This window comes from Buceros rhinoceros, unplaced genomic scaffold (assembly GCF_000710305.1).
Source record: "Buceros rhinoceros silvestris isolate BGI_N320 unplaced genomic scaffold, ASM71030v1 scaffold6897, whole genome shotgun sequence".
In the NCBI taxonomy this organism is placed as follows: Eukaryota; Metazoa; Chordata; class Aves; order Bucerotiformes; family Bucerotidae; genus Buceros; species Buceros rhinoceros.
Genome location: NW_010420343.1, coordinates 20,279 through 34,807, shown reverse-complemented (window position 1 = coordinate 34,807; position 14,529 = coordinate 20,279). Strand labels below are relative to the sequence as shown.

At 35.7% G+C, this 14,529-nt stretch overlaps 1 protein-coding gene across 1 annotated transcript in view; it reads right to left on the bottom strand.

Annotated features, from left to right (window-relative positions):
• Nucleotides 1–548: 548 nt before the first annotated feature.
• The window catches only part of NLN (neurolysin (metallopeptidase M3 family)), a gene marked incomplete at its 3' end in the record, with an annotated part of 27,726 nt that continues 13,745 nt past the window's right edge, over nucleotides 549–14,529 (bottom strand). The window contains exons 4-10 of the mRNA XM_010139269.1: nucleotides 11,731–11,838; nucleotides 10,259–10,361; nucleotides 9,379–9,539; nucleotides 7,917–8,052; nucleotides 5,292–5,658; nucleotides 3,732–3,933; nucleotides 549–766 (exon numbers count right to left, since the gene is read on the bottom strand). Of these exons, the coding sequence (XP_010137571.1) occupies nucleotides 549–766; nucleotides 3,732–3,933; nucleotides 5,292–5,658; nucleotides 7,917–8,052; nucleotides 9,379–9,539; nucleotides 10,259–10,361; nucleotides 11,731–11,838 (1,295 nt within the window). The remainder of the gene's footprint in view (nucleotides 767–3,731; nucleotides 3,934–5,291; nucleotides 5,659–7,916; nucleotides 8,053–9,378; nucleotides 9,540–10,258; nucleotides 10,362–11,730; nucleotides 11,839–14,529) is intronic.

Genomic DNA, 14,529 nt, shown 5'->3' with positions numbered 1-14,529 from the left:
AGGCAGTATATCTGCTGGTAAGGTAGAGAATGTGGACTTAAGGTTCTGGATTGGGAAGTTAAGAGGCTGTTTGAGCAACGCTGGGCTAAAACACTTCTGTCTGGAGTAAGCTATGTATGTATTTCAGGCAATTTGCAAAGGATTTTCATGTCCATCAAGTGTCATGTGCAAATCAAATGCAGATGATACATACAGAAAAATCTGATATTGCATTTATGCACAGCGCCTGTCCTGGGCTGTCAGAAAGAATAACTGAAATCCTTCCCCTTCACCCCCAATTTTAGATGAGCAGGGTTGGTAGGTATGAGAGTCACATGGAGAGGAATGCAAGGTATTTTAGTCCTGTGGATAGCCTGGAAAATCAGAGCTGCTACTGTTCTTTCAAATAGCAGTACCTTTCATCATAGCCTTTATTAATGGTGGTACTAATACAAATAAACTCAGAAAGACAGTGGTATGTGTACACACAGAAGAAATGTGATGGGCTTGTTATGTTTGTTTTTAATGTTTTCCGCCAATTTTTTTAAATTATGTATTTTTATACATACACTTCTGTGAGGAGAAAGGGCAGAGAGATACCTGTATTGGCCAGTCTAGAGGCAGCAAGTTTCTCAAGGAGAGTGTCTCCAACATGGCTTTCATCTTTATAATGTCTTGACATTTGCTGTAGTGGTTCTTTTTCCCAGACCCAGTTCTCAAACATTTGTGAAGGTACCTCTACAAAGTCTGTTTCCACATTAGTTCCACAAAACCTAGCAAAATCAGTCTAAAAGGGAAAGCTGTTGTATTAAATGACAATAGAAGCCAGAATTTCTACCAGATTATAAACTTGAACAGGTCAGTAACAATAATTTAAAAATTTTAAAGAAAGAGGGCAAAAATTCAGGTATAAGACTATTACCAAGTAACGTAATAGATTGCTCAGTAGTTACTTACTACATTCTCCAGTGGTGTGAATCTGTATTTCAGTTTTCTTAGTATTACTGATTTTTAGCTTTTAGGTTATAAAAGCAATACAAATATTTCCACACTGTCTCATGACAATTTGTGAATTGTTATACAATTTTCTGGTATTACCACAAAGTAAAATAATAAACTCCAATTATACACTTATAAAGTAGTATATTGTGCTTAAGTCTACTGCACTAATTCGAAGATTTTATTTGACTGATTTATCCTGTTAAGCTTTGTCCTAACTGTCTTTATTCATAGGGCATGTGGTTAACATATAGCACTATTTTTGAGTCAGTAATACACGGCCTGATATAAATGAATCCTAGCAACTTTTTCCATGAAAGGTCTCCAAATCTGACACTCAGTAACTGATAAAAGAATCTTCCTTCTGAAAGCCAAGCACTTTAGAGCTTTTTTTTTACTTTAGTACTGTCATTCACTTTGTGTTTTTTAAAAAACCACACTGATATAAATTTTGAAGAACAGTTTGGTACAGTTGAAAAACCTTTATTAAAATATACTCAAAACCCAGAATATGCCTAAAAGGAAACAGTCACTTTTGAAAGACAGTTGTTCAAATGCCAGCAGAAATTATTTGGTCTCACTCCACAATTGTCCTATAATAAGTCTACCTCCTCTTGCCAATTTTATTGTTGTTTCCTTCTCAGCAACATTGTAATAGAACATTTCAAGTGTCAAAAGAAAACGAGAAATCTCAGTTTGCACAGTTTTTAGAAGCTGTAGGTATTCTTGGGTTCCATCCTCCATCAGGGAATGGATGCCCATAAGAGTACTGGCTTTTGAACTTTCTTGCAGGGTTAAAAAAAAAAAATTAAGTATAATATAGGACATAACATTGAACTGACAACTGTATGTCACATCCATCTATCTTCCTCTCGTGTCTTCAGAAGAACAGCAAAAAGGAGAAAAACATTTGCCTTCATTTTTACCTATGTGTTGCTCCAATCCATAGCTGTAACAGGCTGGCCCTTCCTACTGTTCTTGGTGAACAGCAGCTATGAAGAAAAGCTAGGAAGCATCAGCCGCGAAGAAATGGCCATAGAAGTGGCTACGGCAAAATGCAAGAGGAGCACAGAGTCTGATGGCCTCCAGATAATCCCTTTACCCATACACAAGTGTAACATGCTAACAAAAAATAAAGTCAGTTGGTTCAAGGTACTTCAGTAGCTCTCCTGCCCTAACAGGATAGACAGGATATCCCTCCCTACCCTGATATCTCACTTCCCAGAAGACCCTCAGCACATTACAGGGAGCATCAGTCCCCAGAAGCTGACCTTAACAGCAGTTCACACATTCCCACTCGGTGGATTCCCCACATAACCTTTAAATGTCAAGTTGTGACATGCTTAAACAAATCCTCAAATGAAACAAAATAGTGCTTTGCACGTACAACTCCCAGAGGACAGGATGTTCTTACAAGGGGCTAGCAAGTTATTTGCAGGTGTGCAAATAACAATTTACAAAAAATACTAAGCACTAAGTATGGTAGCCACACACAGAGAAATCACCCCAGCAGTGGGAGAGACAACTGGAAAGCAGGCCTCCTTGACCTGTGTGCAATTCCACAGCAAGTGAGGTACATATGCATTGGAATTATTGGCTTACGTGGCCCAGAAGGGGATTTGCAACACCCAGGCACATCCTCATTGGTTATCAAAATGTTGCAGTCAATTTTGTACCAAGGTTGAATGTGTCTCATTTATAAACACCTTCTAAGTAGTTTAAAAGAAAGAACAGGTTTTATTTCTCAATTTCTGAGCTCAGAAACACCTGTCTTAGGGTGAAAAAGATCAAATAATCATTATATCTTTATCTTCGACATAATGCAAAAATATCTAAGCAAGTCTAGCTATTTGTTCTGAAGTTTGTTGGAATGAAATCCATATATTAAATCTAGAATTAAATAAATTTCTAAGACTTTGTTTCTTTATTCTGCAGTCCTAGTCTCTGGGATCAAGGTCAAGAATTAAAATCTAATGTCTGTCAAGCTTCTCTGGTTTTATTATTTGGTACTTGTTTACAAAGAAGATGAAAGCAGTGCTACACAAAGTCTGGATTTGTAGATAATTACACAAATTTGAGAGTGAACGAATACTGCGACTTTTCCCTCTTTGAAATAAAAAATTTTCATTAGGCCAATAATATACTTCTGATCTGGCAGAATCAATTTTACATGTAAGTTTTACAGCTTTATTGACATCTTGATGCAAAACCTGTTGAGTTCTTTCAGGTTACTAATTAACCTAATGTCAGATAGGAGAACAGAAGATACAGTAGCTCAGGCAAGACCTGTTTCATGCTTTTGACGTCAAAAGTGATAGCCCTCGAGAGTACTAAATGCCAAAATGCTGGCAGTGATCTGGATTCACAATTCATTTGCATTCCTAGGTACAGCATCTTTTTTTTTGCTTCTAAGATCTAGCATGCTACTAGAAGTAATAATAAGCCCTCTGACAGCTGTAATAGAAAACACCACTGAGCACCTTCTTTACCTTACACAATAATCTACTCACATCAGAGGTATCTGCATAGTGCAAATGCAGAAGTATGTTCGTATGAAAATGTTTTTCATAAGAACGTGTATTCATTGCTGTAGTTTTAAACAAAAATTAAGTCAATACCCCCCCAACTTGCCACTTTAAAAAATAACCAAAAAACTGCATAAGTAGTTTACTAAAATTAGAAACCACCAAAATATATCTTGCTTTGAGACAACGGACAAAGAAGTATTACACTGGAACTGAGACGTCACTAACCTGTGCACATATCTGATGCATTACGTGACCAAACTCATGGAAGTAAGTCTTTACTTCATCATGTCGCAGCAACGATGGGCGATCTGATGCTGGGTTTGTGAAGTTGGTTACTAGAGCAGCTACAGACATCATTCTGCTGCCATCAGAGAGAAGACAGCCAGGCTGGAGACCAAAGCATGCTGCATGCCCAAACTTTCCATCTCTGTGTAAGAAAACACATCAGACACTATCTTCAAACCACAAGCCTGCTCACCGGAATAGTAAAGCCTATTCAAGAACAGGAACAATCAGTCAGTGGCACTAGAAATCTTTAAACAAAGAAATCACATCCTCTCATGACTTCTAAGACCCAGTAAGTTTAAAATGCTTTTAAGAGCAATGGGGGGGGGAAACACAGTAAAAGTTATATTGCATTAGTTTAACATTCACAGCAGCGTTTAAAAGAACCTGTTTTTTACTCAAATACTAAAAGTATATATACTTGGATGTCAACAATATTTTACACTGCTACAGTTACAGGAAAGACTAGGTTCTGTCCTCTGAGGCACTTCTTTTTCTTTCATCACAGGAGACAAAAGAATGTAGTTGGCTGTGTTTTCAGTATGATCCAGAAGTTTAAAGAAATATGAATTTGAAATTTTTGCTCTTAAACATGAGTAGTTAATTGGGTAGCTGAGGCAGAACAGTCTTATTAACAAAGAGCTTCAGCAATTCACATATACATGCAGAAAATGGGGAGCAGGCAAACAGGTGAAGGAGCCAACACGTGCCTATCTTAAAAAGAACAATTTATGTACTCTTGTATTGACTAACATAATTTTCTTAACCCAGAGAACACTTAAATCAAATTTTTTTTGAGAAAAAGTTATTAGCCAATTTATAAATAGCTAAAGAATAATAAAGAAGAAAAAAACCAACAAAACAAAACAGTGGGAAACAGTCAAAAAGGACTAGTTAGGAATAAATCCTATCAAATCAGTCTAGTCTCCTAATCTCTGACAGAACACAGATGATGCTGTAAATAGCTACAAAGAGAGCTGGAGAGCTACAGAAATCAACCTGGAAGTACATTTCAGGGTGTGCTCACAGAAGTTTATTCTTGATCCTGATCTATTTTGTATTTTATTTAGCAATCTAGACAACTGGGCACAAAACACACGTATAAAGTATAAAAAGGAACTGAGAGAAATTAGGAACATTTGGCAAAGAGGAATATAATTGTTCTGAACAGACTGGAGTAACATAAATGAAAAGTAAAATACAGTATTACACTTAGGATGGAAAAAGTTCATAGAGGCAAAAAAATTATGGACAACTGACTAGACAGCAACACTACAGAAAATGAAGAAAGCAGTAATGCTTCACAAACTGAATGTAAGCAAGAACTGCAGTAGCAGTGCAAAAAAATAAAAAGTGTAAGCATTCTGAAAAGTCCAGAGGACAACTTAAGAAACACAGTAATCTTCTTGTCAGTGGGACAAATAATGTATTTAATTTCAAATCAAACCAGCAACCCACTAAGTGCAATTCCATTTTAAACACAGAGTAAAACATAATTACCTGAGGTAAAGGTCCAAATAGAACTGCCCTAACATTTCTCCTGTTGAATTATCCTTTACTGTGTAAAGAGTAACGCTGTCATGCCAAACATGAGCACTTTCTACTTGCTCGAATACAAGTCCCAACAGCTTCTGGTAAATACTCAGCAAGCCTTCTGTAACAGCCTGAATTGGAAAGTACTCCTTCAGCTTTTCTTGATCTACAGAGTACTTCAGCTCTTCTGTTCTGTTCATATAATAAGGAAGATCCCATGCATTGATTCTTCCATCATAATCAAAATTTTGTTCTTTACACTCCTTTTTCTTCAAATCCAGAATGAATGCTCTTTCTTCCTCAGCCAATGGCTTTAGCTTCTTACTCAAATCATCTGAAACAAAGATTGCCCTAGAATCAAATTCTCTGTTCTTTACTATAATAAATATTCCTACAAAATACACTCACAACTTTAAACACGTGCCCCAGAAGTGGATGCTAAAGTTTTCCATTTGTTGAATAACAGCGAGCAAAATGTCTGCTTTCCTGTCCTAATGAGCTTTAATCGCAAGCATGCCTTAAATGGTACAGCAGTCCACATAGGCCTAGCAACACTGCAAAGGGTTTTGGTAAATTTAGATGTTTTCAAAGATATCAGAAATGAAAAGTTACACTAGACATTTTTGCTTGAAGCCTTTGATTTTACTGCACGTAGTCTCACTTCTCTTCATGTGTTTCTGCAGAAACACCTGAAGACTACAACTATTTCTAGCTAAATGCCTATGGAAGAACAAGAGACTAAAGAGTTCTTGCCCATATGACTGCGAGCTTCTAGACTACCAAGGCCACTGGATATCAATCTCTGTGATCCCTTTTTTTTTTCCCAGTACAGCTTTTGTTTGACAAGAAAGGGACATAGCACTATGAATCCAATAAATTTAATATAAAATATTTAAGCTTACTGAAACTCCCATAAAGTACACACTGTACTCATTCTCTTGTAAGTACTACTGGACTACCAGATGCTTTCTTCCTCCTTAGGAATTGAGATTATTGTTCAATATTGGTATCTAGAGCATAAAATTTAGGAATTGCCACTCCTGTGTGTGAACTGTTTTCCAGCATGACTGACATACTGTTTGCAGCTTGTATTATGCTAAATTCAAAATAAGTTATCAGACAGAATGCTTTTCTACCTAGCCATAAGATCGGCTTATGAACATTGATTTAAAACATGAACATATATGAAAAAAGCAGAGCAAATCCTACTGTCAAGCTTTTAGCCAAGGATATATCAAACGATCTAAATTAAAGCTGACAATTAATTTGATGAACATTCTTCCTCTATAAGAATTACCACGAAACATATCTATCAATAGAAAATTATATGATCTCATACATAAAAAGTTGAAGTCAACAATAACTGCTGAAAATTATGAGGTGTGTCAGCTTCAAAACAAATGAAAAAAAAGAATTACTTAAGCCCATTTACAATTACAGAAATATAATAGATAGAAATCAGTTCAAACTCCTTTAAGAACAGCTAAAAAAAAAATCAAGTAATTTGAACATTTAATTAGAAATCAAAATAAAGGGTAAGTTCATTGACAAATACTTGGATAATTCATATTGCCAAATATGAAGTTGTGTTCATTCCATTACAGGAGAAACACAACAGAATTACAGGTGACGAAAGAGGTGCATTTGAATGTCTTTATTAATGCATAAATGCAAAAAACCCACACTACTACGAAATAGATTTTACGCTGCACTAAGTGATTTTGGGAGGTTTATTTATATAGTATATCAATGTACAATCCTAAGTGGTGTTAGGACACATTAATAAAGGAACACATACCATTCTGTGGAACTACGTAATTCCAGAAAGCAGGGGTTAATGGTATGCACAAGAGCAGTTCACCACTGAGGTGAATAGGATGACTATAAATTTGTCAGCTGCTTAGTTTAACATTTTCAAGGTACGTCTGTTTTCAGGTTGAATTCTTTCAGATGAAATTCCATTAGAGGCTATTGAATTCCAGATGTAATCTATCATTCCAGATTTAATTTTTAAATTCAGCTCACGCAAACTATGTCATCACATACTGTAATCTTTCATTATACTTAATGCAGCGGTATCAGAAAAAGATGCTAAGGCTACAGACGCACAAAAAACTATGGCTCACCTGAGGGAATAAAAAGCTCTAACTGTGATGCAGCCTCCTGAACTGATAAAACTGCTTAGGCTGCACATGTTATTCTAAATTAGGAAACCTGCATTTTGGGACAGAGAAAGACTTAACTGTTTGCCTATCTCGGCTGTTGCAAAGCAACTATTTTCAGATTTTGTCCGTTTTGGAGCAATTCCATTTGTGTAGCTATGGTCTAAAAAAAAAAAAAAAACAAAAAACAAACCAAAATGCCAGAACAGAGGCAAGCCGTTTTGGAGCAATTCCATTTTTGTTGCTATGGTCTAAAAAAAAAAAAAAAACAAAAAACAAACCAAAATGCCAGAACAGAGGCAACAGAGGGTTCTTTTTCTATCTAAACGTGATGAACACTATGACCCAATTATGTATTTACATTTAACTTGGCTGAGGAGTCATGTTGCCACACCAAATATGAAATTATTGATTATAAACAAGAACAAACCTAAGAAGGCTGTTACGTTATCTGTGCTCTTTGCAGTGTTTACCTCCAGGACAAAGTTGGCATGTGTATTATAACCAAGAAGCTCAGCTACGTTTGCCCTTAGTGGAAGCAACTGCTGAAGAATTTTTGTGTTCTCCTAAAACAGAAAGGAGGCAAATTTGAAAAGTGAAACCAAAAACCACACGTTATCAAAACATTTATCTGAATAATATCCGTAATCTTAAAAGTAGACACTTAAAGTTAAAGTTTAAGATTAAATACAAAATAATGTAAGTTTAAGTAGATTCTTGTAATTACTTTGTCACAGCATCTGATTGACTAGAAAACTAGCTACCTGCAATCTGAGTCATTATTATGATTTAACTTTTTAATCAACGATTTTTTTAAAGATAATAACAGACCTTGAACTGTTGCAAAGAATTTATTTCTGTTATCAATCATTTAAATGTGAACGATAGCAGGCTTAATTGCTTGTTAGTGATATAGATTGCAAAGCTATCGTCCCAACATTCAAAGCTTACTTGCAAATTTCCCTCTTTTGCCGCTCAGACCATAGCAGTGAAGAGAAAGACCTGAAACACAAAAAACCCAGGCCCTAACCTACATGCAGAGGATCCTTGAGAAGCTGAAACGCTGTCTTAATCTCCAGCTCTGGAAAACGGAGATTTGTCAGGGAAAAACTTTTTTTCCAAGCACTAGGTTCAAAGACTCTCCCACAGTTTTAACAGCAAATCCTGTAAGGTGTGCTGACCTGCAAGTGTTCCAGTTCTTGGTGTCATTTTATCTTACCTTGTACTCTTCACATTTCCCAGCACTTCAAATAAAAAGCTCAACTCTGCCATTGTTCTCTAATGAAAGGATGGTACAATTGTCTGAATGACACTTCTTTCCATCCTTTCTATTATTTTTGTAACTGCTTAGGTGCTTGGTATCAAATTTTTTGTGAAACTATTTCTTCTTTTTATAAAGCATGTTTTCAGCTATTTTTCAGATAAATTAACCTTTTATAAAACTTACGGGTTTAACATCTAATCAAAATTTTCATCAATATGCAAAGCTTTAATTTCATATTTAATCACCTGTATTTCATAATTAAAATGTGCTTAAATAACCTCTCGTTTTGAAAAATCCCAAAGTACTACTGAAGCTACAATCAGATGTCCTTCTTTGGGAGGAAAGTGACATAAGCAGCTGCTGAACACTAGGGAAATTTGGCAAAAGATCAAAATCCTACTTCTATTTACAGCACACTGAAATGTTAAGGTTTGTACACACATGGAGGCAGATCATCAGGTCTTCAGATATCAGAACGCACTAGAGCCAGGAACTGTTAAAGATCACACTGGTAAGTTTTGATTTCATGGTACTAGACAATATATAGAACTCAAATATAACACGTGAATGTCTAGCTCCGTTTTTGAACTCTGTCATTAACCTGTGGAACAGTCAATATATGACATACCTCTTTGCATCTTGAATTAAAGGCAGATTCCATTTTTCTCCTGGTTTCTGAAATGCAGCATTTCTTCATGACAGGAAAATAGTGGGGATACTTTAAAGTAATTTTATATTTGTCTTCCTCAGTCTTCTCTAAACTCTTAAGAAAGTCATCAGGAAGGCCTTCTATAGAACACAATTTAATATAGTGTTTACCAGAATTACCTACTCCCCACTTTTTTTGTGAGATTGTTGCATTTGTTTTGCTGCAATCTAATTTGACATCGGAAATCTCCATGGAAACCCTTCTTTTTACAGTTATTTAATAAAACGCTTTCAAATCACAACCAAGCAAAATAACACTTGCAAACACTTGTGAACAAAACAAATATAGGTCAGGCTACCAGCCAAAAACTGAATATGACATAAAAATATCTCTGGTGTTATTAAAGCACATTTTATGCCATGCCCTTCAGATAGAGAATCCCCAAACTCTCTGTTACATGTAATCTCTAGATCAGTTTAAATGATTGAAGGCTACAATATATGGCAGCATTGAAATTTTTTTTCCAATAATTGTAATGAATATAATATACGGGGTGCCTGATGGTGGAGAACTGAAAAAAGAAAGGAGAGAAGAGTACAGTTATGGAAAAAAAAGTAGGAAAGATATGTCAAGTTGATGCAAGGCAAACACTTCAGGAAGCACAAAACTACGAGGAGATCATATACACCTGTAAATGGTAATTCTAAACTGACTTTGGGGAAGCATTAAAAAGGAGACAGAGAAGATTGGAAAATAGTGAGAATTTCCCTTCATCTAACCATCATTCACTGGGCCAAAAACAATTACTCCAGTAAAACTGGAAGGTTGAAGAAATGGAAGGAGCAAGCACACTACTCACCAAGTTCTTCCTTAGAAAATACAAGAATTGTGTTTTCCTCATTCAGGTTTTTGTTAAAGTCTATACACAGCTCACTCAATTTTTTCTTCATCATCTTTAATTCCTGTATCAGGTATAAACTGATCTTAGTGGGGAAAAAAAAAAATCAAACTTGGCAATTACTATCCTCCACATGAATAGTATTTTGCTTTTTCCAGCTAGGCTCTCTACTAGCTGACACTGAATACCAGCACTGAGCAAGTAACACCCTGCTGGTAGCATCACACTTTACTCCTCCTCAGCCTTCCTTTTATCTTTTTTTGGTCCTGAGCAATACTGTTGCCAAAGAACCCTGTGTCAGGGCTATCACTCCAACAAAATTTCAAATGTGTTCTCAACTCAGAGGGGACTGTACTGCTTTCTCTGAACAGCATTATGTGCTAACATTCAATTATCTTCTTTTACTTGAAAAGTCTAAATTACAATTTAAGTATAAAAATATCCAATAAAATCAATGAAAATGGAAGGAGTAAAAACGCATGCAAACTACTAAAAAACACCCCTATGGAATTGTACAGGTATGACAAAAAGAAGAGAATACCCACACAAGATAAAACCATTCCAAAACGTTTTTTAAAATCCAACCACCTGAATTATTTTCTAGTATATCACATAGCATGTCTCTAGATCTTACTGTCAGGTTCACATAAACACAGTAGTTACACATCAAATACAAAACTTGGCAGAGACTACCATTAATCAAGTTTTTACTTAAACGTAATTCAGGTATTGCCTCCTTACAAAGTATTACAAAATTCCTTTAGAGGCAACAGTTGCCCTTAAGCAACGCAAATACACATGAAACTGTTCCCACAAACTGAAGGATGTGATGAAGAATGATTATTTTCTACAAAAGGTAAAGTCTATTCAAGTATCCATTCAAGTATCATAAACTGAGATTGTTATACAACACCACTCAAAATTTAAAGAGAATAATGTCAGCATCTGAGATGCTGAAAAATTTACTGCATGGTTTTCAGAAGGGAATGCTTTTATATGCTTGAGTAAATCCTCCCTTAACAGAGCCAAAATTCTTAGGGCAGCTTGTGCTCCCTTTAAGCTACCTCAAGTTTTTCAGTCAAAATGCTAAAATCTTGGACACATTCAACAACACCAGTTAGTAACTGAAATTAAAATAGCTTCATAACAACTTCTTCCACAGAGGCTTCTTTTACTCAGGAAGGCTAAAAGAGGTGATGCATACCACCTATACCCACTGAGCACTGTGAGTGACTAAGTTCAATTTAAAAACCTTAAGGTGACTGAAGTTTAAATGATCAATCCGGAACTAAGAACAGTTAAGATTAAAGCAGTAATTAAGCAGGTCTAAAAGCACAAAGTTCAAATATACGCTTAGTACAGCTATACAACCATAATTTCATCCCTCCAATGGTTTGTCACCTTTGCTTTACATACTAACAGTCCATATTTACATTCTGCACTTCTTTAGGAAGATGGAGTCCATTTCTTTTTCCCACTTGAACTGATTTCTCTAGATACCGCTTTGTTTCAGGCTTTACATTTTGAAGATCACAGGTTTGCTGAAATGACAGTAGAGGATAATTGAGTGTATAACATGGTGTAAGAAACATACCAAGCATTAGAAGGGCTGAACAGTTGTTCTTTAGACAACCACCATAGTAAAAAAAAAAGAAAAAGGCAACATCCCAGATTTTAGCATGAAAGACTTTCCAAAAACAGTTACCTTATACAATAGTATTCTGTTGATGTAGCATGGTTTTAAAGTAATGTTATTTTATGAAGTATCTCAGCACATTTACATGCTTTCATAATGGTAAATCCTTTTAATTTACAGTATAGTGCACTTAAGCTTTTTCTGTAGAGATAGCTTTCTTGTAACTACTTGAAGAAAATCTAGGCTATAAGATAACACCGAGGGATTAAAAAAAAACCCCAAAAGATTAGACGTGTCACTGAAGGTTATCAGATGGCATAAAATTTGAGCATATACCTCTTCTCTTTCAGAAAAAAAAAAAATCAATTGCTGACAACAAATAAATCAGTATCTACATCTGGTTATGCCTGACTACAAAGATTCTCGAATGGTCATTTCCTGAAGCAGCCAACATTAAGATACTGGTTGTAAAAAAACATGGATCAGTACTGTGAGGGTCTTCCTTCACACTGACCACAGCATAACCGTTTAATTCAGAAACTTGCCATTTTGTCCTAAATTGAAAATAACGCCGCATACATTCTAATTTTATCTCCCCCTGTAATTTTAAAACAAACATTTAAAAAAAATTTAAAAATTTAAAAGTGAACATTTTAAAAAGGTATTAACTTACAGTCCTTGTTAAAAAGGACATAATCTATTTAAGTTCACCTTTGGATATGAAGCTGTTGAAATTATCTCTGACTTGCCTTAACAACGCTCTCATCAGCTTACTTAAATACAATTAATTCTTGACTAGCACGTCTAAAAGTAAGGAAGTTGAAACACACAGATTTTGTGAAAGACTTAGACAACTGTGTGCAGCTGTCAACTAATGACCTGCCAGTGCAAATTACCTCTCTTCCTCAAACAGAGAAAATGAGACGGGAACCTAGTTATAGTCTCAGAGAATAAAAACTCTGAAACAGATACCTGAAACAGATACGTCATTTAAAAATAATCAACGCAACAATACATAAACAATGTCTATTTCCACCACTGCCCTGCATGTAGGATTAAACAAATAGTGCAAATTGGGTTTTAGAACCATAAAAGAGCTTAGAATGGTTTAGCTTTGCTTTCACTCTGCAGGGTCATAAGTGCCAGCAGCACTATGCTAAGGCAGGATGCTAAGCAATAGTACAATTGTGCCTAAAACTCTTATGCATATACCAACAGTCTATAAGTAAGAAAAAAACGACTAAAAAAGATGACAACTATCACTTCACTTTTTGATTTGACATTAACTTTTCTAAAGCAATAAGCAGATTTAACTCTGTTTACCAATACTGTCACATGATGAATAACTATTTTTCTTTTTAATATTATCTGTTTACAGGTAAATTTAAGAAGAATCCATAGACTCACGAAAGAATGATCTGACTACTATAGCTCACACAGCTAAAGTCAATGATGACAGCCACATGATTGCAGGTTTACCCTTCATAATGCCTATGATTTTTTTTTTTTTTTTAAACACTTGGCTTTCACTTCTTAAAATACAAAAAAAAAAGAAAGTATGTAAATGGTGGAAATCTTCTGGAAAGAAAGTTAAGAAAACAATGCCCTCTGTCCTCTTCAAGTCAAACCCCACACCTCCATCCTCATTTGTGACAAACATGTAAGGCAAGCCTCACAGACTATTTCCCAACACAAAGACAAAAAAACGCTATTACCCTACTCCCTGTGACACTCAGACTTCATGTTCTTCTAGTGGGAAGAAATTCTCCCAGAAGTTCTGCAGCTTCATGAAGATCTTTATGCTACCGAGACTACATTTAGGAGAGTCAATGTTGTGACACTGAGTACAAAAATATTTGTAACAATCAGAATTTTCATATACTGTTTCTTCACTAGACAACACTCAACTCCAGAGTTCTTTTTTCTGACCCAAGACTAGTGTGATAGAAAAAGCATGACTTCAAAATGAAAGACACGAAAAATGCAGATAGTGTCACTTTATTACCATTTATACTGTGCTAACCGTTCTGCAAGGCTCAAAAATAGAAAGGCTGAGAAAAAAATGGAGCACTCTAATCTCTAAAAAAGATATTGCTTTTATTATAGCAACAGTTATGAACAGATGATTGTGAAAAGCCTCACTGAGTTATTTAGGCAACATGAGGGATCTTTCAGCCCCCCCATTGGGCATACGGAACTCTCATGCTCCTGAAAATCTCCTTGGCTCAAACCCAGAATAGATCACAGAATCACATATTCATTTCAGTTGAAAGAGACCTTTAATATCATCAGATCTGACCACATAGCAACAGTTATGAACAGATGATTGTGAAAAGCCTCACTGAGTTATTTAGGCAACATGAGGGATCTTTCAGCCCCCCCATTGGGCATACGGAACTCTCATGCTCCTGAAAATCTCCTTGGCTCAAACCCAGAATAGATCACAGAATCACATATTCATTTCAGTTGAAAGAGACCTTTAATATCATCAGATCTGACCACGAACCCTGCACTGCCAGGTCACCACTAAACCATGTCCCTCAGCACAACATCTACACATCTTTTAAATACCTCCAGGGATGGGGACTCCACCACC